Consider the following 22059-nt stretch of genomic DNA (forward strand, 5'->3'; position numbering starts at 1 on the left):
CTCTGTGTCGTCAGTGCACTCGTCGTCCATAAGTAATATAATACTATACTATCCATCCATCTACATTGTATACCTGTGTTGTTGTTTTTTTTCTTCATACTAGTTTAGCAGTCTGCTGACAGTGTCCACCAGGTCCGTTATACAGTATATTATATATATAAGCAGCAGTACGGTAGGCCACGGCTGTACCTACCTCTGTGTCGTCACTCGTCGTCCATAAGTAATACAATACTCTACTATCCATCCATCTACATTGTATACCTGTGGTGTTTTTTTTTCTTCATACTAGTTTAGCAGTCTGCTGACAGTGTCCACCAGGTCCGTTATACAGTATATTATATATATAAGCAGCAGTACGGTAGACCACGGCTGTACCTACCTCTGTGTCGTCAGTGCACTCGTCGTCCATAAGTAATATAATACTATACTATCCATCCATCTACATTGTATACCTGTGTTGTTGTTTTTTTCTTCATACTAGTTTAGCAGTCTGCTGACAGTGTCCACCAGGTCCGTTATACAGTATATTATATATATAAGCAGCAGTACGGTAGGCCACGGCTGTACCTACCTCTGTGTCGTCAGTGCACTCGTCGTCCATAAGTAATATAATACTATACTATCCATCCATCTACATTGTATACCTGTGGTGTTTTTTTTTTCTTCATACTAGTTTAGCAGTCTGCTGACAGTGTCCACCAGGTCCGTTATACAGTATATTATATATATAAGCAGCAGTACGGTAGGCCACGGCTGTACCTATCTCTGTGTCATCAGTGCACTCGTCGTCCGTAAGTAATATAATACTATACTATCCATCCATCTACATTGTATACCTGTGTTGTTGTTTTTTTCTTCATACTAGTTTAGCAGTCTGTTGACAGTGTCCACCAGGTCCGTTATACAGTATATTATATATATAAGCAGCAGTATGGTAGGCCACGGCTGTACCTACCTCTGTGTCGTCACTCGTCGTCCATAAGTAATACAATACTCTACTATCCATCCATCTACATTGTATACCTGTTGTGTTTTTTTTTCTTCATACTAGTTTAGCAGTCTGCTGACAGTGTCCACCAGGTCCGTTATACAGTATATTATATATATAAGCAGCAGTACGGTAGGCCACGGCTGTACCTACCTCTTTGTCGTCAGTGCACTCGTCGTCCATAAGTAATATAATACTATACTATCCATCCATCTACATTGTATACCTGTGTTGTTTTTTTTTCTTCATACTAGTTTAGCAGTCTGCTGACAGTGTCCACCAGGTCCGTTATACAGTATATTATATATATAAGCAGCAGTACGGTAGGCCACGGCTGTACCTACCTCTGTGTCGTCAGTGCACTCGTCGTCCATAAGTAATATAATACTATACTATCCATCCATCTACATTGTATACCTGTGTTGTTGTTTTTTTTCTTCATACTAGTTTAGCAGTCTGCTGACAGTGTCCACCAGGTCCGTTATACAGTATATTATATATATAAGCAGCAGTACGGTAGGCCACGGCTGTACCTACCTCTGTGTCGTCACTCATCGTCCATAAGTAATACAATACTCTACTATCCATCCATCTACATTGTATACCTGTGGTGTTTTTTTTTCTTCATACTAGTTTAGCAGTCTGCTGACAGTGTCCACCAGGTCCGTTATACAGTATATTATATATATAAGCAGCAGTACGGTAGACCACGGCTGTACCTACCTCTGTGTCGTCAGTGCACTCGTCGTCCATAAGTAATATAATACTATACTATCCATCCATCTACATTGTATACCTGTGTTGTTGTTTTTTTCTTCATACTAGTTTAGCAGTCTGCTGACAGTGTCCACCAGGTCCGTTATACAGTATATTATATATATAAGCAGCAGTACGGTAGGCCACGGCTGTACCTACCTCTGTGTCGTCAGTGCACTCGTCGTCCATAAGTAATATAATACTATACTATCCATCCATCTACATTGTATACCTGTGGTGTTTTTTTTTTCTTCATACTAGTTTAGCAGTCTGCTGACAGTGTCCACCAGGTCCGTTATACAGTATATTATATATATAAGCAGCAGTACGGTAGGCCACGGCTGTACCTATCTCTGTGTCATCAGTGCACTCGTCGTCCGTAAGTAATATAATACTATACTATCCATCCATCTACATTGTATACCTGTGTTGTTGTTTTTTTCTTCATACTAGTTTAGCAGTCTGTTGACAGTGTCCACCAGGTCCGTTATACAGTATATTATATATATAAGCAGCAGTATGGTAGGCCACGGCTGTACCTACCTCTGTGTCGTCACTCGTCGTCCATAAGTAATACAATACTCTACTATCCATCCATCTACATTGTATACCTGTTGTGTTTTTTTTTCTTCATACTAGTTTAGCAGTCTGCTGACAGTGTCCACCAGGTCCGTTATACAGTATATTATATATATAAGCAGCAGTACGGTAGGCCACGGCTGTACCTACCTCTTTGTCGTCAGTGCACTCGTCGTCCATAAGTAATATAATACTATACTATCCATCCATCTACATTGTATACCTGTGTTGTTTTTTTCTTCATACTAGTTTAGCAGTCTGCTGACAGTGTCCACCAGGTCCGTTATACAGTATATTATATATATAAGCAGCAGTACGGTAGGCCACGGCTGTACCTACCTCTGTGTCGTCAGTGCACTCGTCGTCCATAAGTAATATAATACTATACTATCCACCCATCTACATTGTATACCTGTGTTGTTGTTTTTTTCTTCATACTAGTTTAGCAGTCTGCTGACAGTGTCCACCAGGTCCGTTATACAGTATATTATATATATAAGCAGCAGTACGGTAGGCCACGGCTGTACCTACCTCTGTGTCATCACTCGTCGTCCATAAGTAATATAATACTATACTATCCACCCATCTACATTGTATACCTGTGGTGGCTTTTAGTTGTGCGCAAAATATGGAGAACAAAAATGTGGAGGTTAAAAAAATAGGGAAAGATCAAGATCCACTTCCACCTCGTGCTGAAGCTGCTGCCACTAGTCATGGCCGAGACGATGAAATGCCATCAACGTCGTCTGCCAAGGCCGATGCCCAATGTCATAGTACAGAGCATGTAAAATCCAAAACACAAAAGATCAGTAAAAAAATGACCCAAAAATCAAAATTAAAAGCGTCTGAGGAGAAGCGTAAACTTGCCAATATGCCATTTACGACACGGAGTGGCAAGGAACGGCTGAGGCCCTGGCCTATGTTCATGGCTAGTGGTTCAGCTTCACATGAGGATGGAAGCACTCATCCTCTCGCTAGAAAAAAAGAAAAGACTTGCGGCAAAAGCACAGCAAAGAACTGTGCGTTCTTCGAAATCACAAATCCCAAAGGAGAGTCCAATTGTGTCGGTTGCGATGCCTGACCTTCCCAACACTGGACGGGAAGAGCTTGCGCCTTCCACCATTTGCACGCCCCCTGCAAGTGTTGAAAGGAGCACCCGCAGTCCAGTTCCTGATAGTGAAATTGAAGATGTCAGTGTTGAAGTACACCAGGATGAGGATATGGGTGTTGCTGGCGCTGGGGAGGAAATTGACAAGGAGGATTCTGATGGTGAGGTGGTTTGTTTAAGTCAGGCACCCGGGGAGACACCTGTTGTCCATGGGAGGAATATGGCCATTGACATGCCTGGTGACAATACCAAAAAAATCAGCTCTTCAGTGTGGAAGTATTTCAACAGAAATGCGGACAACAGGTGTCAAGCCGTGTGTTGCCTTTGTCAAGCTGTAATAAGTAGGGGTAAGGACGTTAACCACCTCGGAACATCCTCCCTTATACGTCACCTGCAGCGCATTCATAATAAGACAGTGACAAGTTCAAAAACTTTGGGCGACAGCGGAAGCAGTCCACTGACCAGTAAATCCCTTCCTCTTGTAACCAACCTCGCGCAAACCACACCACCAACTCCCTCAGTGTCAATTTCCTCCTTACCCAGGAAAGCCAATAGTCCTGCAGGCCATGTCACTGGCAAGTCTGACGAGTCCTCTCCTGCCTGGGATTCCTCCAATGCATCCTTGAGTGTAATGCCTACTGCTGCTGGCGCTGCTGTTGTTGCTGCTGGGAGTCGATCGTCATCCCAGAGGGGAAGTCGGAAGACCACTTGTACTACTTCCAGTAAGCAATTGACTGTCCAACAGTCCTTTGCGAGGAAGATGAAATATCACAGCAGTCATCCTGTTGCAAAGCGGATAACTGAGGCCTTGACAACTATGTTGGTGTAAGACGTGCGTCCGGTATCCGCCGTTAGTTCACAGGGAACTAGACAATTTCTTGAGGTAGTGTGCCCCCGTTACCAAATACCATCTAGGTTCCACTTCACTAGGCAGGCGATACCGAGAATGTACACGGACGTCAGAAAAAGACTCACCATTGTCCTAAAAAATGCAGTTGTACCCAATGTCCACTTAACCACGGACATGTGGACAAGTGGAGCAGGGCAGACTCAGGACTACATGACTGTCACAGCCCACTGGGTAGATGTATTGCCTCCCGCTGCAAGAACAGCAGCGGCGGCACCAGTAGCAGCATCTCGCAAACGCCAACTCTTTCCTAGGCAGGCTACGCTTTGTATCACCGCTTTCTTGAATAGGCACACAGCTGAAAACCTCTTACGGCAACTGAGGAAGATCATCGCAGAATTGCTTACCCCAATTGGACTCTCCTGGGGATTTGTGACATCGGACAACGCCAGCAATATTGTGAGTGCATTACATCTGGGCAAATTCCAGCACGTCCCATGTTTTGCACATACCTTGAATTTGGTGGTGCAGAATTATTTAAAAAACGACAGGGGCATGCAAGAGATGCTGTCGGTGGCCAGAAGAATTGCGGGCCACTTTCGGCGTTCAGGCACCGCGTACAGAAGACTGGAGCACCACCAAAAACACCTGAACCTGCCCTGCCATCATCTGAAGCAAGAGGTGGTAACGAGGTGGAATTCAACCCTCTATATGCTTCAGAGGATGGAGGAGCAGCAAAAGGCCATTCAAGCCTATACATCTGCCCACGATATAGGCAAAGGAGGTGGAATGCACCTGTCTCAAGCGCAGTGGAGAATGATTTCAACGTTGTGCAAGGTTCTGCAACCTTTTGAACTTGCCACACGTGAAGTCAGTTCAGACACTGCCAGCCTGAGTCAGGTCATTCCCCTCATCAGGCTTTTGCAGAAGAAGCTGGAGGCATTGAAGGAGGAGCTAAAACAGAGCGATTCCGCTAGGCATGTGGGACTTGTGGATGGAGCCCTTCATTCGCTTAACCAGGATTCACGTGTGGTCAATCTGTTGAAATCAGAGCACTACATTTTGGCCACCGTGCTCGATCCTAGATTTAAAACCTACCTTGGATCTCTCTTTACAGCAGACACAAGTCTGCAGAGGTTCAAAGACCTGCTGGTGACAAAATTGTCAAGTCAAGCGGAACGCGACCCGTCAACATCTCCTCCTTCACATTCTCCCGCAACTGGGGGTGCGAGGAAAAGGCTACGAATTCCGAGCCCACCCGCTGGCGGTGATGCAGGGCAGTCTGGAGCGACTGCTGATGCTGACATCTGGTCCGGACTGAAGGACCTGCCAACGATTACTGACAAGTCGTCTACTGTCACTGCATATGATTCTCTCACCATTGAAAGAATGGTGGAGGATTATATGAGTGACCGCATCCAAGTAGGCACGTCAGACAGTCCGTACGTATACTGGCAGGAAAAAGAGGCAATTTGGAGGCCCTTGCACAAACTGGCTTTATTCTACCTAAGTTGCCCTCCCTCCAGTGTGTACTCCGAAAGAGTGTTTAGTGCCGCCGCTCACCTTGTCAGCAATCGGCGTACGAGGTTACTTCCAGAAAATGTGGATAAGATGATGTTCATTAAAATTAATTATAATCAATTCCTCCATGGAGACATTCACCAGCAGCAATTGCCTCCAGAAAGTACACGGGGACCTGAGATGGTGGATTCCAGTGGGGACGAATTAATAATCTGTGAGGAGGGGGATGTACACAGTGAAAGGGGTGATGAATCGGACGATGATGATGAGGTGGACATCTTGCCTCTGTAGAGCCAGTTTGTGCAAGGAGAGATTGCTTCTTTTTCGGTTGGGGCCCAAACCAACCAGTCATTTCAGTCACAGTCGTGTGGCAGACCCTGTCGCTGAAATGATGGGTTGGTTAAAGTGTGCATGTCCTGTTTATACAACATAAGGGTGGGTGGGAGGGCCCAAGGACAATTCCATCTTGCACCTCTTTTTTCTTTCATTTTTCTTTGCGTCATGTGCTGTTTTTGGAGTATTTTTTGGAAGGGCCATCCTGCGTGACACTGCAGTGCCACTCCTAGATGGGCCAGGTGTTTGTGTCGGCCACTAGGGTCGCTTAGCTTACTCACACAGCTACCTCATTGCGCCTCTTTTTTTCTTTGCGTCATGTGCTGTTTGGGGAGTATTTTTTGGAAGGGCCATCCTGCCTGACACTGCAGTGCCACTCCTAGATGGGCCAGGTGTTTGTGTCGGCCACTAGGGTCGCTTAGCTTACTCACACAGCTCCCTCATTGCGCCTCTATTTTTCTTTGCGTCATGTGCTGTTTGGGGAGTATTTTTTGGAAGGGCCATCCTGCCTGACACTGCAGTGCCACTCCTAGATGGGCCAGGTGTTTGTGTCGGCCACTTGTGTCGCTTAGCTTAGCCATCCAGCGACCTCGGTGCAAATTTTAGGACTAAAAATAATATTGTCAGGTGTGAGGTGTTCAGAATAGACTGGAAATGAGTGTAAATTATGGTTATTGAGGTTAATAATACTATGGGATCAAAAAAAAAACCCCAAATTCAATGATTTAAGCTGTTTTTTAGGGTTTTTTGAAAAAAACACCCGAATCCAAAACACACCCGAATCCGACAAAAAAAAATCGGTGAGGTTTTGCCAAAACGCGTTCGAACCCAAAACACGGCCGCGGAACCGAACCCAAAACCAAAACACAAAACCCGAAAAATTTCCGGTGCACATCACTAATCACTACTAGTTAGGGGGATTTCAAAGCCCAGACTTCTTGGTTTTGAAGCTTATTGTACTTTCAAGAGTTTTTAGAAATATTATTTTTACTAAAATACGGTTATGTGAAAATAGATGTTCTCACACCCTTTTCACATTATTTTAGTTTCACTTAAATGTACTAATGGGGAATGGATAATTTGCAAAATTCTCCTCCAAGCCCTTGACGTTGTTTTTTTTTTTTTTGTAAGCAGATCGCAATTCCCATACTTGTAATAGAAAATGCGATCTGCATCAGATTTACTGTACTGTACTTTAATTGTAAAATGGGTACTGGAGGAAGCCCTGTGATAATAATGCCATCTTCAGGTGACATTATTAGGGCTCTCCCCATTTCACCCACTCTAGGTCAGCTTTCCCTGCTGGCAGGGAAAGTACTGCATGGAGTATGCTTCTGTGATCAGCCATGTGTGTCTAATAGACCCCAGGCTGATCACAGTGTAAAAAAAAAAAAGTTAGAATAAAAAAAATAACATTACCTGCACCCAGGGACCTGTGATTGGTGAGCGAGCCACTGGCTATCAGATCCTGTGCTCTGTAACTCCAACCATATGGTCTGTAAAGCAAGCTAAGATACTAGAAGTCCTAGCCAGAATCTCAACTCACTTTATGGATCAGATGACAGGGGTCACAGCAGGAGCACAGCATCAGATGACCAGTCCTGGGTATAATATAAATATAACTTATGGGGAAGGGGGGCTGGACTACACACCCTGGCTAAACATAATGAGAAGTGCTACCATGCTGAGACTTGTAGTGCCACATACACATACACAAAAAAAGTGCACTCTCCAAACATTACTAATCAGAATAATTTTAATAAATTCTGCAAATTAACATCAAGTTAAAGTGAGGTTCTTTGCATAATTTTGCCCTAATGTATGGGCCAAACCACAGCGTCCAGGTGACCTCATCATCAGCTAGGTCTCTAACATTCTAAAGGTTCAAGTCCAGGGCATGGGATGCCTCCAGGCAAGCCCAACAAAACCACCCCAAGGCACCACACTACTGAGAGATAGCAATTATAGCTTTAGACTAGAGGGTGGAAGATAAGTAGAAGGCAGCTGCTATGTATCAAGAGTGTTAGATGGATGAGAGATAATAATAAAGGTGTTAAGCTGTTACATTAATAAAAAAAAAACACAAATAAAGTCCTGAAGAGTGATAAATTGTGATGTCCTAAAGCAGCCTGGCCCTACCAACCCTGGGGGCCCCATGCCCCAAACTCATCTTTGATATGTGATCTATTTCACAGCAGAATGTGTCATAAAAGAAATATTCTTTTGTTTTGCAATCATCTCATCAATATGAACTTAGTGACTGGAGGAGGATGTTATAATTTAGTTTGGTTTCACATTTACAGTTAGGAAAATATAACTACAGTATAATTAAAAAGCATTGGACTGAACGTTATTTTTCCCCAAACGTCTGGTGATATTACAGTATTTCCCTAATAATAGAGTTTGTACAACACATGAGAGAGAGAGAGAGAGAGAGAGAGAGAGAGAGAGAGAGAGAGAGAGAGAGAGGAAAGATATAGGAGAGACCTATGTATGATCTGTACATATCACTATTGACAGTTTTTCTGTGAAGTGACTGAAACAGATGAGAGAAGAAGAAAATGAAAGATGTGAGAAGAAGGAATAGACTGTAGAGTAGATGAGAGAGGGTGCGTGCATTATTACTGTTAATCACTATGGTTAATGTTATTTAGCGTTGTTTTGTCAATTCATTCAATAAAATGCCTACCACATTCCTCCCAGTCACCCCTTGTTTTTTTCCATCATTATGTTTTATATAAAGCCCGGAGTCACTTCCATACAGGCATATAGGAGATAGGTTACTTACAGTTCCCAGGATACATAGCTAGTTCTCTGTGTGTGTCTCAGGCAACTGGCTCACAGACAGGCAGAACAATTCTGTGTTTCCAGCTTGGCAGCAATATCTGATGCGTCGTTGTAGCTTGTTTGGTTGGTTTATTGTGTCTTACTGGCAAAGCCCACAGAGTACTGTGACTGGCACTGCAAGTCCAAAGCAAACTAGTATATGTAGGTAGATAGATAGATAGATAGATAGATAGATAGATAGATAGATAGATAGATAGATAGATAGATATGAGATAGATAGATAGATAGATATGAGACAGATAGATAGATAGATAGATAGATAGATAGATAGATAGATAGATATGAGATAGATAGATAGATAGATAGATATAAGAGATAGATGGATAGATAGATAGATAGATAGATAGATAGATAGATAGATAGATAGATAGATAGATAGATAGATAGATAGATATAAGAGATAGATAGATGGATAGATAGATAGATAGATAGATAGATAGATAGATAGATAGATAGATAGATAGATACATTGGCATTTCTATAATGGGTGCAATGTGTGCGGTGCACACGGGCCCCTGGGTCCAGGGGGGCCCCACATCGCACATACTGCACCCATTTAAATACTTACCTTACCGGATTCCAGTGGCAGGCGCAGCGATCGCCGCCAAAATGGCTGCTGCGCATGCACGGTAGCCAAATTGGTCTCTGGATCAGGGCAGGTGCCATGTTTCCGGAGATCTGCGCATGCACAATGCCGGAGTCTACAGCGCCATTCAGAGGGGGCCAGCCGGAGGTGCACTCTGTAGGAACACCCTGGATAGATAGATAGATAGATAGATAGATAGATAGATAGATAGATAGATAGATACAGTAGGTAGATAGATACAGTAGGTAGATAGATAGATAGATAGATAATAGATAGATAGATACAGTAGATAGATAGATAGATAGATAGATAGATAGATAGATAGATAGATAGATAGATAGACAGATAGATGATAGATAGATAATAAATAACAGGATTTTGATACCTACCGGTAAATCCTTTTCTCCTAGTCCGTAGAGGATGCTGGGGTCCACTTCATGACCACAGGGTATAGACGGTTCCGCAGGAGCCATGGGCACTCTTAAGACTTTTCAATGGGTGTGAACTGGCTCCTCCCTCTATGCCCCTCCTCCAGACCTCAGTTATAGGAACTGTGCCCAGGGAGACGGACATTTCGAGGAAAGGATTTACTTTAATACTAATGGTGAGATACATACCAGCTCACACCTCAACCATGCCGCATAACATGGCATTCAACATAACACACGACAACAGGCATGAACCAATTATGGCAAACATGCTGAAACTAATAAAACACAACATGTGTAACTCTAATAAACAAAACTGCAGGTAAAGTACGCACTGGGATGGGCGCCCAGCATGCTCTATGGACTAGGAGAAAAGGATTTACCAGTAGGTATCAAAATCCTGTTTTCTCATACGTCCTAGAGGATGCTGGGGTCCACTTCATGACCATGGGGATTATAGCAAAGCTCCAGTACGGGCGGGAGAGTGCGGATGACCCTGCAGCACCGATTGATCGAACTTGAGGTCTTCATCGGCCAAGGTGTGAAACTTGTAGAGTTTTGCAAATGTGTTTGACCCCCGACCAAGTAGCTGCTCGGCAAAGTTGCAATGCCGAGAACCCCCGGTCAGCCGCCCGGGATGAGCCCACCTTCCTAGTGGAATGGGCCTTCACCGACGTCGGTAACGGCAATCCAGCCGTAGTATGAGCGTGCTGAATCGTACCTCTGATCCAGCACGCAATAGTCTGCTTGGAAGCAGGACACCCAATCTTGTTGGGAGCAAACAGGACAAACAAAGACTCTGTTTTCCGTATTTGAGCAGTTCTAGCGACATAAATCTTCAAAGCTCTAACCACATTAAGAGACTTTGACTCAGTGAACTTGTCTGTAACTACTGGCACCACAGTAGGTTGGTTCATGTGGAAAGATGAAACCACCTTTGGAAGAAAATGTTGACGAGTTCTCAACTCTGCCCTATTTTCATGGAAGATCAGGTAAGGGCTCTTGTGAGACAAGGCCCCCAACTCAGACACCCGCCGTGCGGATGCCAATGCCAAAAGCATCACCACTTTCCAAGTGAGAAACTTCAACTCTATCTCTTGTAGAGGCTCATACCAATCCGATTGAAGAAACTGCAACACCACATTAAGGTCCCATGGTGCCACTGGAGGCACAAATGGAGGCTGGATGTGCAGAACCCCTTTCACGAAGGTCTGAACCTCTGGAAGAGAGGCCAATTGTTTTTGGAAGAACACTGACAAGGCTGAAATCTGGACCTTGATTGACCCCGCCTCCACACCAGCCTGCAGAAAATGTCCCAACTCTTCCGTAAAAGCCTTCTTGGATTCACACCAAGACACATATTTTCTCCAAATACAATGGTAATGTTTCGACATTACTCCACTCCTGGCCAGAGCCGTCTTAACAGCAATGTAGGCCCCTGGGCACAGCAATGCAATGGGGCCCCTACCCACCCATCAGCGGTAGGGGTGGGGGGTGCTATCAGCGGCAGCTTTGATGTCCCGCGGTGGGTAGGGTGTGTTCTATCGTTTGCTCAGCATGTAGGACCTGGAGAAATAATTTCTGCTAATTACTCCTTTACTGCACAAATGGGGTGGGAAGGAGAACACTAAACTGTAGAAGGGGACATTGTGCGGAATGGAGGGGCCCCGGTACATGACTTCCAGGGTGGTAGGGGGTGTTTAATAGTAATACACAAGGGAGGGGTGGATAGTGGAGTGGTCTTAATATTCATACTTTTCTGGTGGGAGGGCAGCTTGCTTTACTGCAGATATCTCCAGTTCCTGGAAATAGATTCCCACATTACAGGAGATACTGGGGACTTGGAGATCAGAGTTCAGGAGCCAGAGTAATCCACCAATGAATATATAAAACTGCATACCAGGCGCGTGGAGATGGAGCAGGAACCATCTGCTGGAAGGCTGATGTCTCTGGTTCTGGGCATAGTAGAGACAAGCTGCCAGTGTCCACTGAAAGGGGAGAGTCCCAGGTTTTGAATTATACCCTCAGAAATACTCTAAGTGAGACAGAACCCGAGAAATCTGGCTGGGAAGCACAATTAACAGGCTTGGATGGGGACCACTGCTTTGAAGTTGGATATCTCCGGTTCCCCAGGGCCAATTTTCAAAAATTTGGTACCCCTGGAAAGAGGGGACCCTCGGCTATCATCCTATGGCCCTACCACTCCTGGGGCCCTTGGGCAAGAGCCCATTGAGCCCATACGAAAAGACGGCCCTGCTCCTGGCCTGAATAAGGGTGGGGATGACTTCCTTGAGAATACCCTTATGGGCTTGGATCCGGAGTTCAACAGCCATGCCCTCAAACGTAGCCGTGGTAAGTCTTGATACACGCACGGCCCCTGCTGCAGCAGGTCTTCGCGAAGAGGAAGAGGCCGAGGATCTTCTATGAGCAACTCCTAAAGATCTGGGTACCAAGCCCGTCTTGGCCAGTCTGGGGCAATGAAGATTGCTCGAACTCTTGTTCTCCTTATGATCCTGAGCACCTTTGGGATCAGCGGAAGTGGAGGGAAGACATACACCGACCAGAACACCCACTGGGCCACTAGCGCATCCACTGCTATTGCTTGAGGGTCTCTCGACCTGGAACAATATTTCTGAAGCTTCTTGTTGAGACAAGATGCCATCATGTCTACTTGAGGAACTCCCCAAAGACTTGTCACCTCTGCAAAGACTTCTTCGTGAAGGCCCCACTCTCCTGGATGGAGATCATGTCTGCTGAGGAAGTCTGCTTCCCAGTTGTCTACTCCCGGAATGAAAATTGCCGACAGAGCCTTTACATGTCTTTCTGCCCAGAGGAGGATCTTCGTCACCTCTGCCATTGCCGCTCTGCTTTTCGTTCAGCCCTGCCTGTTTATGTACGCGACTGCTGTTACATTGTCCGACTGGATCTGCACGGAATGATCTTGAAGAAGATGTACCGCTTGTTGAAGGCCGTTGTAAATGGCTCTCAATTCCAGCACATTTATGTGAAGGCAGGCTTCCTGACTTGACCATTTTCCTTGAAAGCTTTCCCCCTGAGTGACAGCTCACCAGCCTCAGAGACTTGCATCCGTTGTTACCAGGACCCAGTCCTGAATTCTGAACCTGTATCCCTCTAGTAGGTGAGAACTGTGTAGCCACCACAGGAGCGAAATCCTGGCTTTTGACGACAGGATTATCTTCCAGTGCATGTGTAGGTGAGATCCCGACCACTTGTCCAACAGGTCCCACTGGAATACCCTGGCATGGAACCTGCCTAACTGTATGGCCTCGTAGGCCACCACCATCTTCCCCAACAACCGAATGCACTGATGGATCGACACACTCGATGGTTTCAATATCTGTTTTACCATTTTCTGGATTTCCAGAGCCTTTTCCACCGGAAGAAATACTCTCTGAACTTCTGTGTCCAGAATCATCCCGAGAAAAGACAATCTTGTCGTCGGTTCCAACTGTGACTTTGGATAATTTATGATCCAACTGTGTTGTTGGAGTATGGACAGGGAGAGTGTGATGTTTTGTAACAACTGCTCCCTGGATCTCGCCTTTATCAGGAGATCGTCTAGATAAGGAATTATATTGACTCCTTTTTGACACAGGAGAACCATCATCTCCGCCATCACCTTAGTGAATATCCTCGGCACCGTGGAGAGACCGAAAGGTAACGTCTGGAATTGGTAATGGCAATCCTGAACCGCGAATCTCAGATAAGCCTGGTGAGGAGGATAAATGGGAACATGCAGGTAAGCATCTTTTATGTCTACAGACACCATGTAATCCCCCTCCTCCAGACTGGAAATCACTGCCCTCAGTGATTCCATTTTGAACTTGAATCGTTTCAAGTAGAGATTCAGATTTTTCAGGTTTAGGATCGGTCTGACCGAGCCAACTGGCTTCAAAACTACAAAAAGGCTTGAATAAAACCCTTCCCCTTGTTGTGACAAAGGTACCAGGACTATGACCTGATCCTGACATAATTTTTGGATTGCCGCTGTTACTGCTTCCCTTTCTGGAAGTACAAGGGACCAAGAAAAGAGATATTGGAAAAAGACTCTTTTGTGGGAGCACTCTAATTCAGAGGTTACAGTATAATTTGTATAATACTGATAAGAACAATTTAATTGGTAAATATTAGAATTAGATTCTATGAGTGACCATATGTGAACAAAAGAGCTTAGCAAAAATATGGATGAATTATGTTATTCGTGATCTCAAATACCACAGTCTGCAAATTGCCGGAAGTAGAAATCTGTGGTGCTTTTGTCACCATGCGCTTGCATAATATCTCTTATGTAATGTATGACCATCATTTATTCTGCTAATATCCATTACAGATAATTATAGGCGCAGAGAATTGAAATCATTGGTCACATGAATCCAAGTGTTGGATAGCATAAAGTTGAGTGCCACTGTGTCCGATAGCCAGTTTATTGCAGTACCAGGGTGTTCAAAGGAGGTCTCCCGTCCTAGTACTAACCCGGCCTTTCACTGCTTAGCTTCCAAGTTCAGAAGAGATTGGGCATCTCCAGTGAAGTATGACCGCAATTATTAGGCTCCTCTCTTTGGTCACTCCAAATATATGCCATGTGGCTACTATATGTTGGGGATAAAGAGCATATGTAACATAAATGTTACAGACAAAAGAGATTACATGCAGTCATCTGGCTACTCAAACTGTGACTCGGCGGCCACAATTAAAGACATATGAATATATCAATCTGTAAAGGGCAATTTAAGTGGAGAATTCATATGAGCCATATACCATTAACAGATGGGTTTGCCTTGTACCAATGATATGTGAAACACAATACATAAAAAACGTCTGCGCTGTATGTCAGAAATAAAATATAAGAGAGAGAGCCAACATATAAAAATAAAATGTTTAATAACAATGATATTAAGATTATTCAATATGGTAATGCCAATAAACAGCAATGTAAATAAAAAACCACACAACACTTGTCACAGAGTGTCAGATAGAACTTGAAACCTTCCAATAGGTAATGACTGAGATGAAGACTGCAGTCTCTATCCACAGCTGCTGATGCTAGTTGCTGATCAAACACTGGGAGATCAGTAAAACAAATGGAGTTCGAGAACTGAATGTCTGTGCAACACCCGTACAATGCAGTAATTAATACCTCTCCGATGGGCTGGTTAGTGAACCGGGCATCCCCGGTCAGATGTCCTGCGTTGCCCACGTAAGCTGTGCAGCGGAGAGGAGATGCCGCGCCATGTACTGTTTAGCTGGCTGAAGCGCTGTGATCCGTAGCTGCTGCTACTGGAATAAAGGCATCAGAGGTGTAACCATCAGGGTGTATGGGAGATGCACTTTTGGAGACACCTGTGCAAGGTGTGTGGAGAGGCAGGTCCTAACGCGTTTCGTCATGCTCCACGTGACTTTTTCAAAGGTGATTTCCTGCTTCCAGAATGTGCAGTATTTAAGCTCTGAACTAATCAGAGTAGACAGCTGTCAAAAATCAGTATCTAATTACAATGGTGCTTAATAACGTTGGCTCTCTTGTCAGTATAGCAATACTTATACTTAATGTTTGAACACGGCATACATGACTTGCAATAGATTCCATGATCATCTTAGTCAAACATAAAGGACCTCTTGTTCCCTTTATATGATTATAATATTAAACCTTATAGGTGTGTCATAGGTTACTATAATAGAGAAGTAGTCTCAGACATTAAGTTAAACATCCAGTTAATAAGCCTCTGCATCCAATCTAATATACCTAATGATTCAGATAGTCAGATGTATTACAATAAATACGACATAAATAATTAAAAAAACTTACTAAAAAAATAATAATAATAAACAATATTAACAATGTGAGTATGCCCCATCAGAAACGTAAACAGAAAATAAAAAATAAATAATAAGAAATTTTTATAATCTATCATCCTCATTTGGATTAGAACATAGGAACCTCCAGATTCAGGGATTAGTGTCTTAACCGAGTGCGCCACTGAGCAGGACAAGTGCTCAGTGTGCACAATTCCATCTTATATTACGTTCTCATTTGTTATACTATCGACTGAGTCAGGAACTGAGTAGACTAGAGAACTAGAGGGACCCGATGACTAATATAACTAGATAACAGCAGTGTGTCTGTATACAGGCTCCACCAATATATATATATATATATATATATATATATATATCGGGACTGATCTTCTATTACCGGATAATTATTTGATGACCATTAAATATGATTAAGTCCAAAATATAAATATTACCTAAAAAATAATAAAAAATTAAAAGAGAAAAATAAACATATATAAAAGTACGAATACATAAAAAAAATAAAAATGAAACAATAATGACTAGCAAAGGCCAGTAAATAAAATATAAATAAAAAAGGAATATCAAAGTGATTGGATCAGGATAGATCAAATTCAATGCATTCATTCAATCCTTCGGGAGTAAGAGTTCTTAACTTATGAATCCAGTAGTTCTCTCGGAGACATAATTTCCTATATCTATCCTCTCCCCGTACTGTGGGTTTGATGGTTTCAATACCTATTAGTCGAACATCTTCTGGATTTTTTTTGGTGTTTATCAAGAAAGTGTCTCGAGACACTATGAAACAAAAAACCTTTCTGGATGTTACGTCTATGTTCAAGAAATCTGATCTTTAGTTTCCGTGTCATTCTACTGACATATATTAAGTTGCATTTACAGACCAATATGTAAATAACAAAAGTACTGTTACAGTTGATATGTGAACATATCTCAAATTGTGAAGAATCAGTGGAAAAAAAAACATTTGATGTTGTTCTGAATGTAAGAACAGGTTATGCATTGATTCGCACCACATTTGTAGCATCCTACTATTTTAGGTAACCATTGATCACTTTTAGCAAGAGCTGCAGGAGTATTGGTATTTCTCTTATCTATAAAAAGACTAGGGGCAAGATGTTGTTGCAAACTATTGGATTTCTTAAAGATAGCTGATGGAGTATCTTTCAATTGAGATCTGAGAACCTGATCTGTAAGAAGAATAGGATAATTAATACGAATAATGTTCCTAATCTTAGACGAAGAACAATTGTATTGGGACATAAAATGAGGTTGATCTGATTCAAATTTCAAGGGATAATTTTTAGATGCTAAAAGCTCCTTTCTATCCAGAGCATCTACCTTCTCCCGTGCAGATTTAATTAGTTCTACTGGATAACCCCTGCTCTGAAAAGATCGTGAAAGTTCATCTGCTTGTAGCTGGTAGTCCAGTTTATCACTACAATTCCGCTTAATGCGTCTCAGCTGTCCAAAGGGAATATTATTAAGCCAAGGTTTATGATGTGAACTCTGGTAATGGATAAAGTTTAAAGTGTCAACCTCCTTATGAAATGTTTTAGTGGAGATTCTGCCCTCAACTATATTCAAGGAGATATCAAGAAAAGAAATAGAAAATTGGTGCGCAGTGCCAGTGAACCGCAAATTAAAATTATTATCATTAAATGAATTAATAATATGAGATGATAAAGAAATATCGCCATCAAAAATGAAAAGCAAGTCGTCTATATAACGGCCATAGCAGACGAGGTCCGCGCCAAAGCTCCCCCCCCAAACATGGCAGTCCTCAAAGGCGCCCATGTAGAGGTTTACAAAGCTCGGCGCGAACCTCGTCCCCATGGCCGTTCCGAGAATCTGTAAATAATATGATTTATTAAAAACAAAATAATTATGCAAAAGTATGGCCGTTATATAGATGACTTGTTTTTCATTTTTGATGGCGATATTTCTTTATCATCTCATATTATTAATTCATTTAATGATAATAATTTTAATTTGCGGTTCACTGGCACGGCGCACCAATTTTCTATTTCTTTTCTTGATATCTCCTTGAATATAGTTGAGGGCAGAATCTCCACTAAAACATTTCGTAAGGAGGTTGACACTTTTAACTTTATCCATTACCAGAGTTCACATCATAAACCTTGGCTAAATAATATTCCCTTTGGACAGCTGAGACGCATTAAGCAGAATTGTAGTGATAAACTGGACTACCAGCTACAAGCAGATGAACTTTCACGATCTTTTCAGAGCAGGGGTTATCCAGTAGAACTAATTAAATCTGCACGGGAGAAGGTAGATGCTCTGGATAGAAAGGATCTTTTAGTATCTAAAAATTATCCCTTGAAATTTGAATCAGATCAACCTCATTTTATGTCCCAATACAATTGTTCTTCGTCTAAGATTAGGAACATTATTCGTAATAATTATCCTATTCTTCTTACAGATAAGGTTCTCAGATCTCAATTGAAAGATACTCCATCAGTTATCTTTAAAAAATCCAATAGTTTGCAACGACATCTTGCCCCTAGTCTTTTTAAAGATAAGAGAAATACCAATACTCCTCCAGCTCTTGCTAAAAGTGATCAATGGTTACCTAAAATAGTAGGATGCTACAAATGTGGTGCGAATCAATGCATAACCTGTTCTTACATTCAGAACAACATCAAATGTTTTTTTTCCACTGATTCTTCACAATTTGAGATATGTTCACATATCAACTGTAACAGTACTTTTGTTATTTACATATTGGTCTGTAAATGCAACTTAATATATGTTGGTAGAACGACACGGAAACTAAAGATCAGATTTCTTGAACATAGACGTAACATCCAGAAAGGTTTTTTGTTTCATAGTGTCTCAAGACACTTTCTTGATAAACACCAAAAAAATTCAGAAGATGTTCGACTAATAGGTATTAAAACCATCAAACCCACAGTACGGGGAGGGGATAGATATAGGAAATTATGTCTCCGAGAGAACTACTGGATTCATAAGTTAAGAACTCTTACTCCCGAAGGATTGAATGAATGCATTGAATTTGATCTATCCTGATCCAATCACTTTGATATTCCTTTTTTATTTATATTTTATTTACTGGCCTTTGCTAGTCATTATTGTTTAATTTTTATTTTTTTATTTATTCGTACTTTTATATATGTTTATTTTTCTCTTTTAATTTTTTATTATTTTTTAGGTAATATTTATATTTTGGACTTAATCATATTTAATGGTCATCAAATAATTATCCGGTAATAGGAGATCAGTCCCGATATATATATATATATATATATATTGGTGGAGCCTGTATACAGACACACTGCTGTTATCTAGTTATATTAGTCATCGGGTCCCTCTAGTTCTCTAGTCTCCTCAGTTTCTGACTCAGTCGATAGTATAACAAATGAGAACGTAATATAAGATGGAAATGTGCACACTGAGCACTTGTCCTGCTCAGTGGCGCACTTGGTTAAGCCACTAATCTCTGAATCTGGAGGTTCCTATGTTCTAATCCAAATGAGGATGATAGATTGTAAAAATTTCTTATTTTTTATTTTCTATTTACGTTTCTGATGGGGCATACTCACATTGTTAATATTGTTTATTATTATTATTTTTTTAGTAAGTTTTTTGAATTATTTATGTTGTATTTATTGTAATACATCTGACTATCTGAATCATTAGGAATATTAGATTGGATGCAGAGGCTTATTAACTGGATGTTTAACTTAATGTCTGAGACTACTTCTCTATTATAGTAACCTATGACACACCTATAAGGTTTAATATTATAATCATATAAAGGGAACAAGAGGTCCTTTTATGTTTGACTTAGATGATCATGGAATCTATTGCAAGTCATGTATGCCGTGTTCAAACATTAAGTATAAGTATTGCTATACTGACAAGAGAGCCAACGTTATTAAGCACCATTGTAATTAGATACTGATTTTTGACAGCTTAAATACTGCACATTCTGGAAGCAGGAAATCACCTTTGAAAAAGTCACGTGGAGCGTGACGAAACGCGTTAGGTCCTGCCTCCCCACACACTTTGCACAGGTGTCTCCAAAAGTGCATCTCCCATACACCCTGATGGTTACACCTCTGATGCCTTTATGCCAGTAGCAGCCGCTACAGATCACAGCGCTTCAGCCAGCTAAACAGTACACTGCGCGGAATCTCCTCTCCGCTGCACAGCTTACGTGGGCAACGCAGGACATCTGACCGGGGACACCCGGTTCACTAACCAGCCCATCGGAGAGGTATTAACTACTGCATTGTACGGGTGTTGCACAGACATTCAGTTCTGGAACTCCATTTGTTTTACTGATCTCCCAGTGTTTGATCAGCAGCTAGCATCAGCAGCTGTGGATAGAGACTGCAGTCTTCATCTCAGTCATTACCTATTGGAAGGTTTCAAGTTCTATCTGACACTCTGTGACAAGTGTTGTGTGGTTTTTTATTTACATTGCTGTTTATTGGCATTACCATATTGGAATAATCTTAATATCATTGTTATTAAACATTTTATTTTTATATGTTGGCTCTCTCTCTTATATTTTATTTCTGACAAACAGCGCAGCCGTTTTTTATGTATTCTTTTCTCTTTGTTTCTCAACTACACATAGTTGGTCGGCAAGCGTAGTAACTAAGAAATTTATTAATTACATATATATACTTCTTGTGGTATTTTATTGATAGAGGCGCTCTTTTAGCAGACAATCTATTTATACTCTGTAACACAATGGTTACAAACATAAGAGATTACGTGCAATCAGCTGATTAATCAGCATGTGACACGGCGGTCACCAAAAATAATTATATACATGCAATCACCTAATTAATCAGTTACTCAGCATGTGACACGACAGTCACAGAAGAAACATCAATAGGTTTAAGGATAATATATGTGGGAAAAATTCATATATACCACATACCATTGCAGATGGATTTACCTTATGCCTAAGCAAAAAATTAAAGTGCAATCAGCTGATTAATCAGCATGTGACACGGCGGTCACCAAAAAGAATTATATACGTGCAATCACCTTTTAATCAGCAGCTGATTAATCAGCATGTGACACGGCGGTCACAGAAAGATATATATACGTGCAATCACCTAATTACTCAGCATGTGACACGGCAGTCACAGAAGAAACATCAATAGGTTTAAGGATAATATATGTGGGAAAAATTCATATATACCACATACCATCGCAGATGGATTTACCTTGTACCTAAGCATAGAGCGTTAGATCACCAGTACGGCCGTACCAGAATATACTATGTCTTCATGCCAATTATAATTATACTGTAGGAGACAGCGTGTGGTTTTGGCATAATAGCAGACAAGGACATTTATCAAAGCGATACCAGCTCCCACTAACTGACCCCTCTAAACCACAGAAAAAAAGGGGGGGGGGGAAAGTTTGTATCACAGCAGGTTATATATGAAACCTACAGAAAGTGCTCATGACATTAATATACTTGGAGAAGATCCACTGCATAGAGCTCTTATTGTGAGGCTGATTGAAGGTTAGTTGCTACAATGAACAGTTGTTTCCTAAATAACAACAAGAAGGTTGGACCTATATGCGATGTCTCTTATACTCAGAGTTCTATATGAAAATTGTTGCAAAATAGGATAATGTCAGATGACTGTTGAGCAGGAAAATTACAGCCTTTCAGACACATACAGTGGAGTTACATAAGTGTGGTGTGAATAAGTTTCACATTGGTGTGGGGTATATACGATACCGGTGCTGGTATTAGCGCTGCCCGTCCTGCTTTTGGCCATACAGAGGCTCCGGGGACTCCAGCGGAGTGTGTCCGTAGTCTCCCTCCAAGTGAGCGGTGGCTTGGGGCCGTTGCCTGGTGACGTCTATGTGTTCCAGCTAGCGCGGTCACGTGTGCGCATCACGTGATTGCAGGGTTTTTACGTACGTTTCGCAGGGTAAGCTTGATCACAGGACATAGTGTGATCACTGGAGGTTTCAGTTTATGTAGAGCAGGGCTCATGGCTGATTGGATAATCTTTTTGATCGACACTCTGATCCACCAATCTTATCATTGACTCATAGATCCAAAGAGTCAATTATGTTAGTTTCCCAGATTGTCACTATTAACACTTCGGCGGCTGGTATTCACAAATAACTAATTAAACACAAAAATATGTTGTATGTATATGGATTTACCTAGGCATACTTTATAATGGATAAGGTGGCAAAAATGAGTGTTTA

General features: G+C 41.9%; 1 protein-coding gene and 1 pseudogene across 2 annotated transcripts in view; both read right to left on the reverse strand.

Moving 5' to 3' along the window:
* The window catches only part of LOC134948345 (histo-blood group ABO system transferase-like), a 110959-nt gene extending 101926 nt beyond the window's left edge, over window positions 1-9033 (reverse strand). Inside the window, exon 1 of one of the 2 annotated variants that reach the window (XM_063936270.1) lies at window positions 8921-9033. In XM_063936270.1, coding sequence (XP_063792340.1) covers window positions 8921-8936 — 16 coding nt within the window. In that variant the 5' untranslated portion in view covers window positions 8937-9033. The remainder of the gene's footprint in view (window positions 1-8920) is intronic. The other variant, XM_063936269.1, reaches the window with a different exon arrangement.
* Window positions 9034-14437: 5404 nt separating this feature from the next.
* LOC134950153 (5S ribosomal RNA) lies at window positions 14438-14557 on the reverse strand (annotated as a pseudogene).
* Window positions 14558-22059: the final 7502 nt, after the last annotated feature.

The sequence above is a fragment of the Pseudophryne corroboree genome, chromosome 8, assembly GCF_028390025.1.
Source record: "Pseudophryne corroboree isolate aPseCor3 chromosome 8, aPseCor3.hap2, whole genome shotgun sequence".
In the NCBI taxonomy this organism is placed as follows: Eukaryota; Metazoa; Chordata; class Amphibia; order Anura; family Myobatrachidae; genus Pseudophryne; species Pseudophryne corroboree.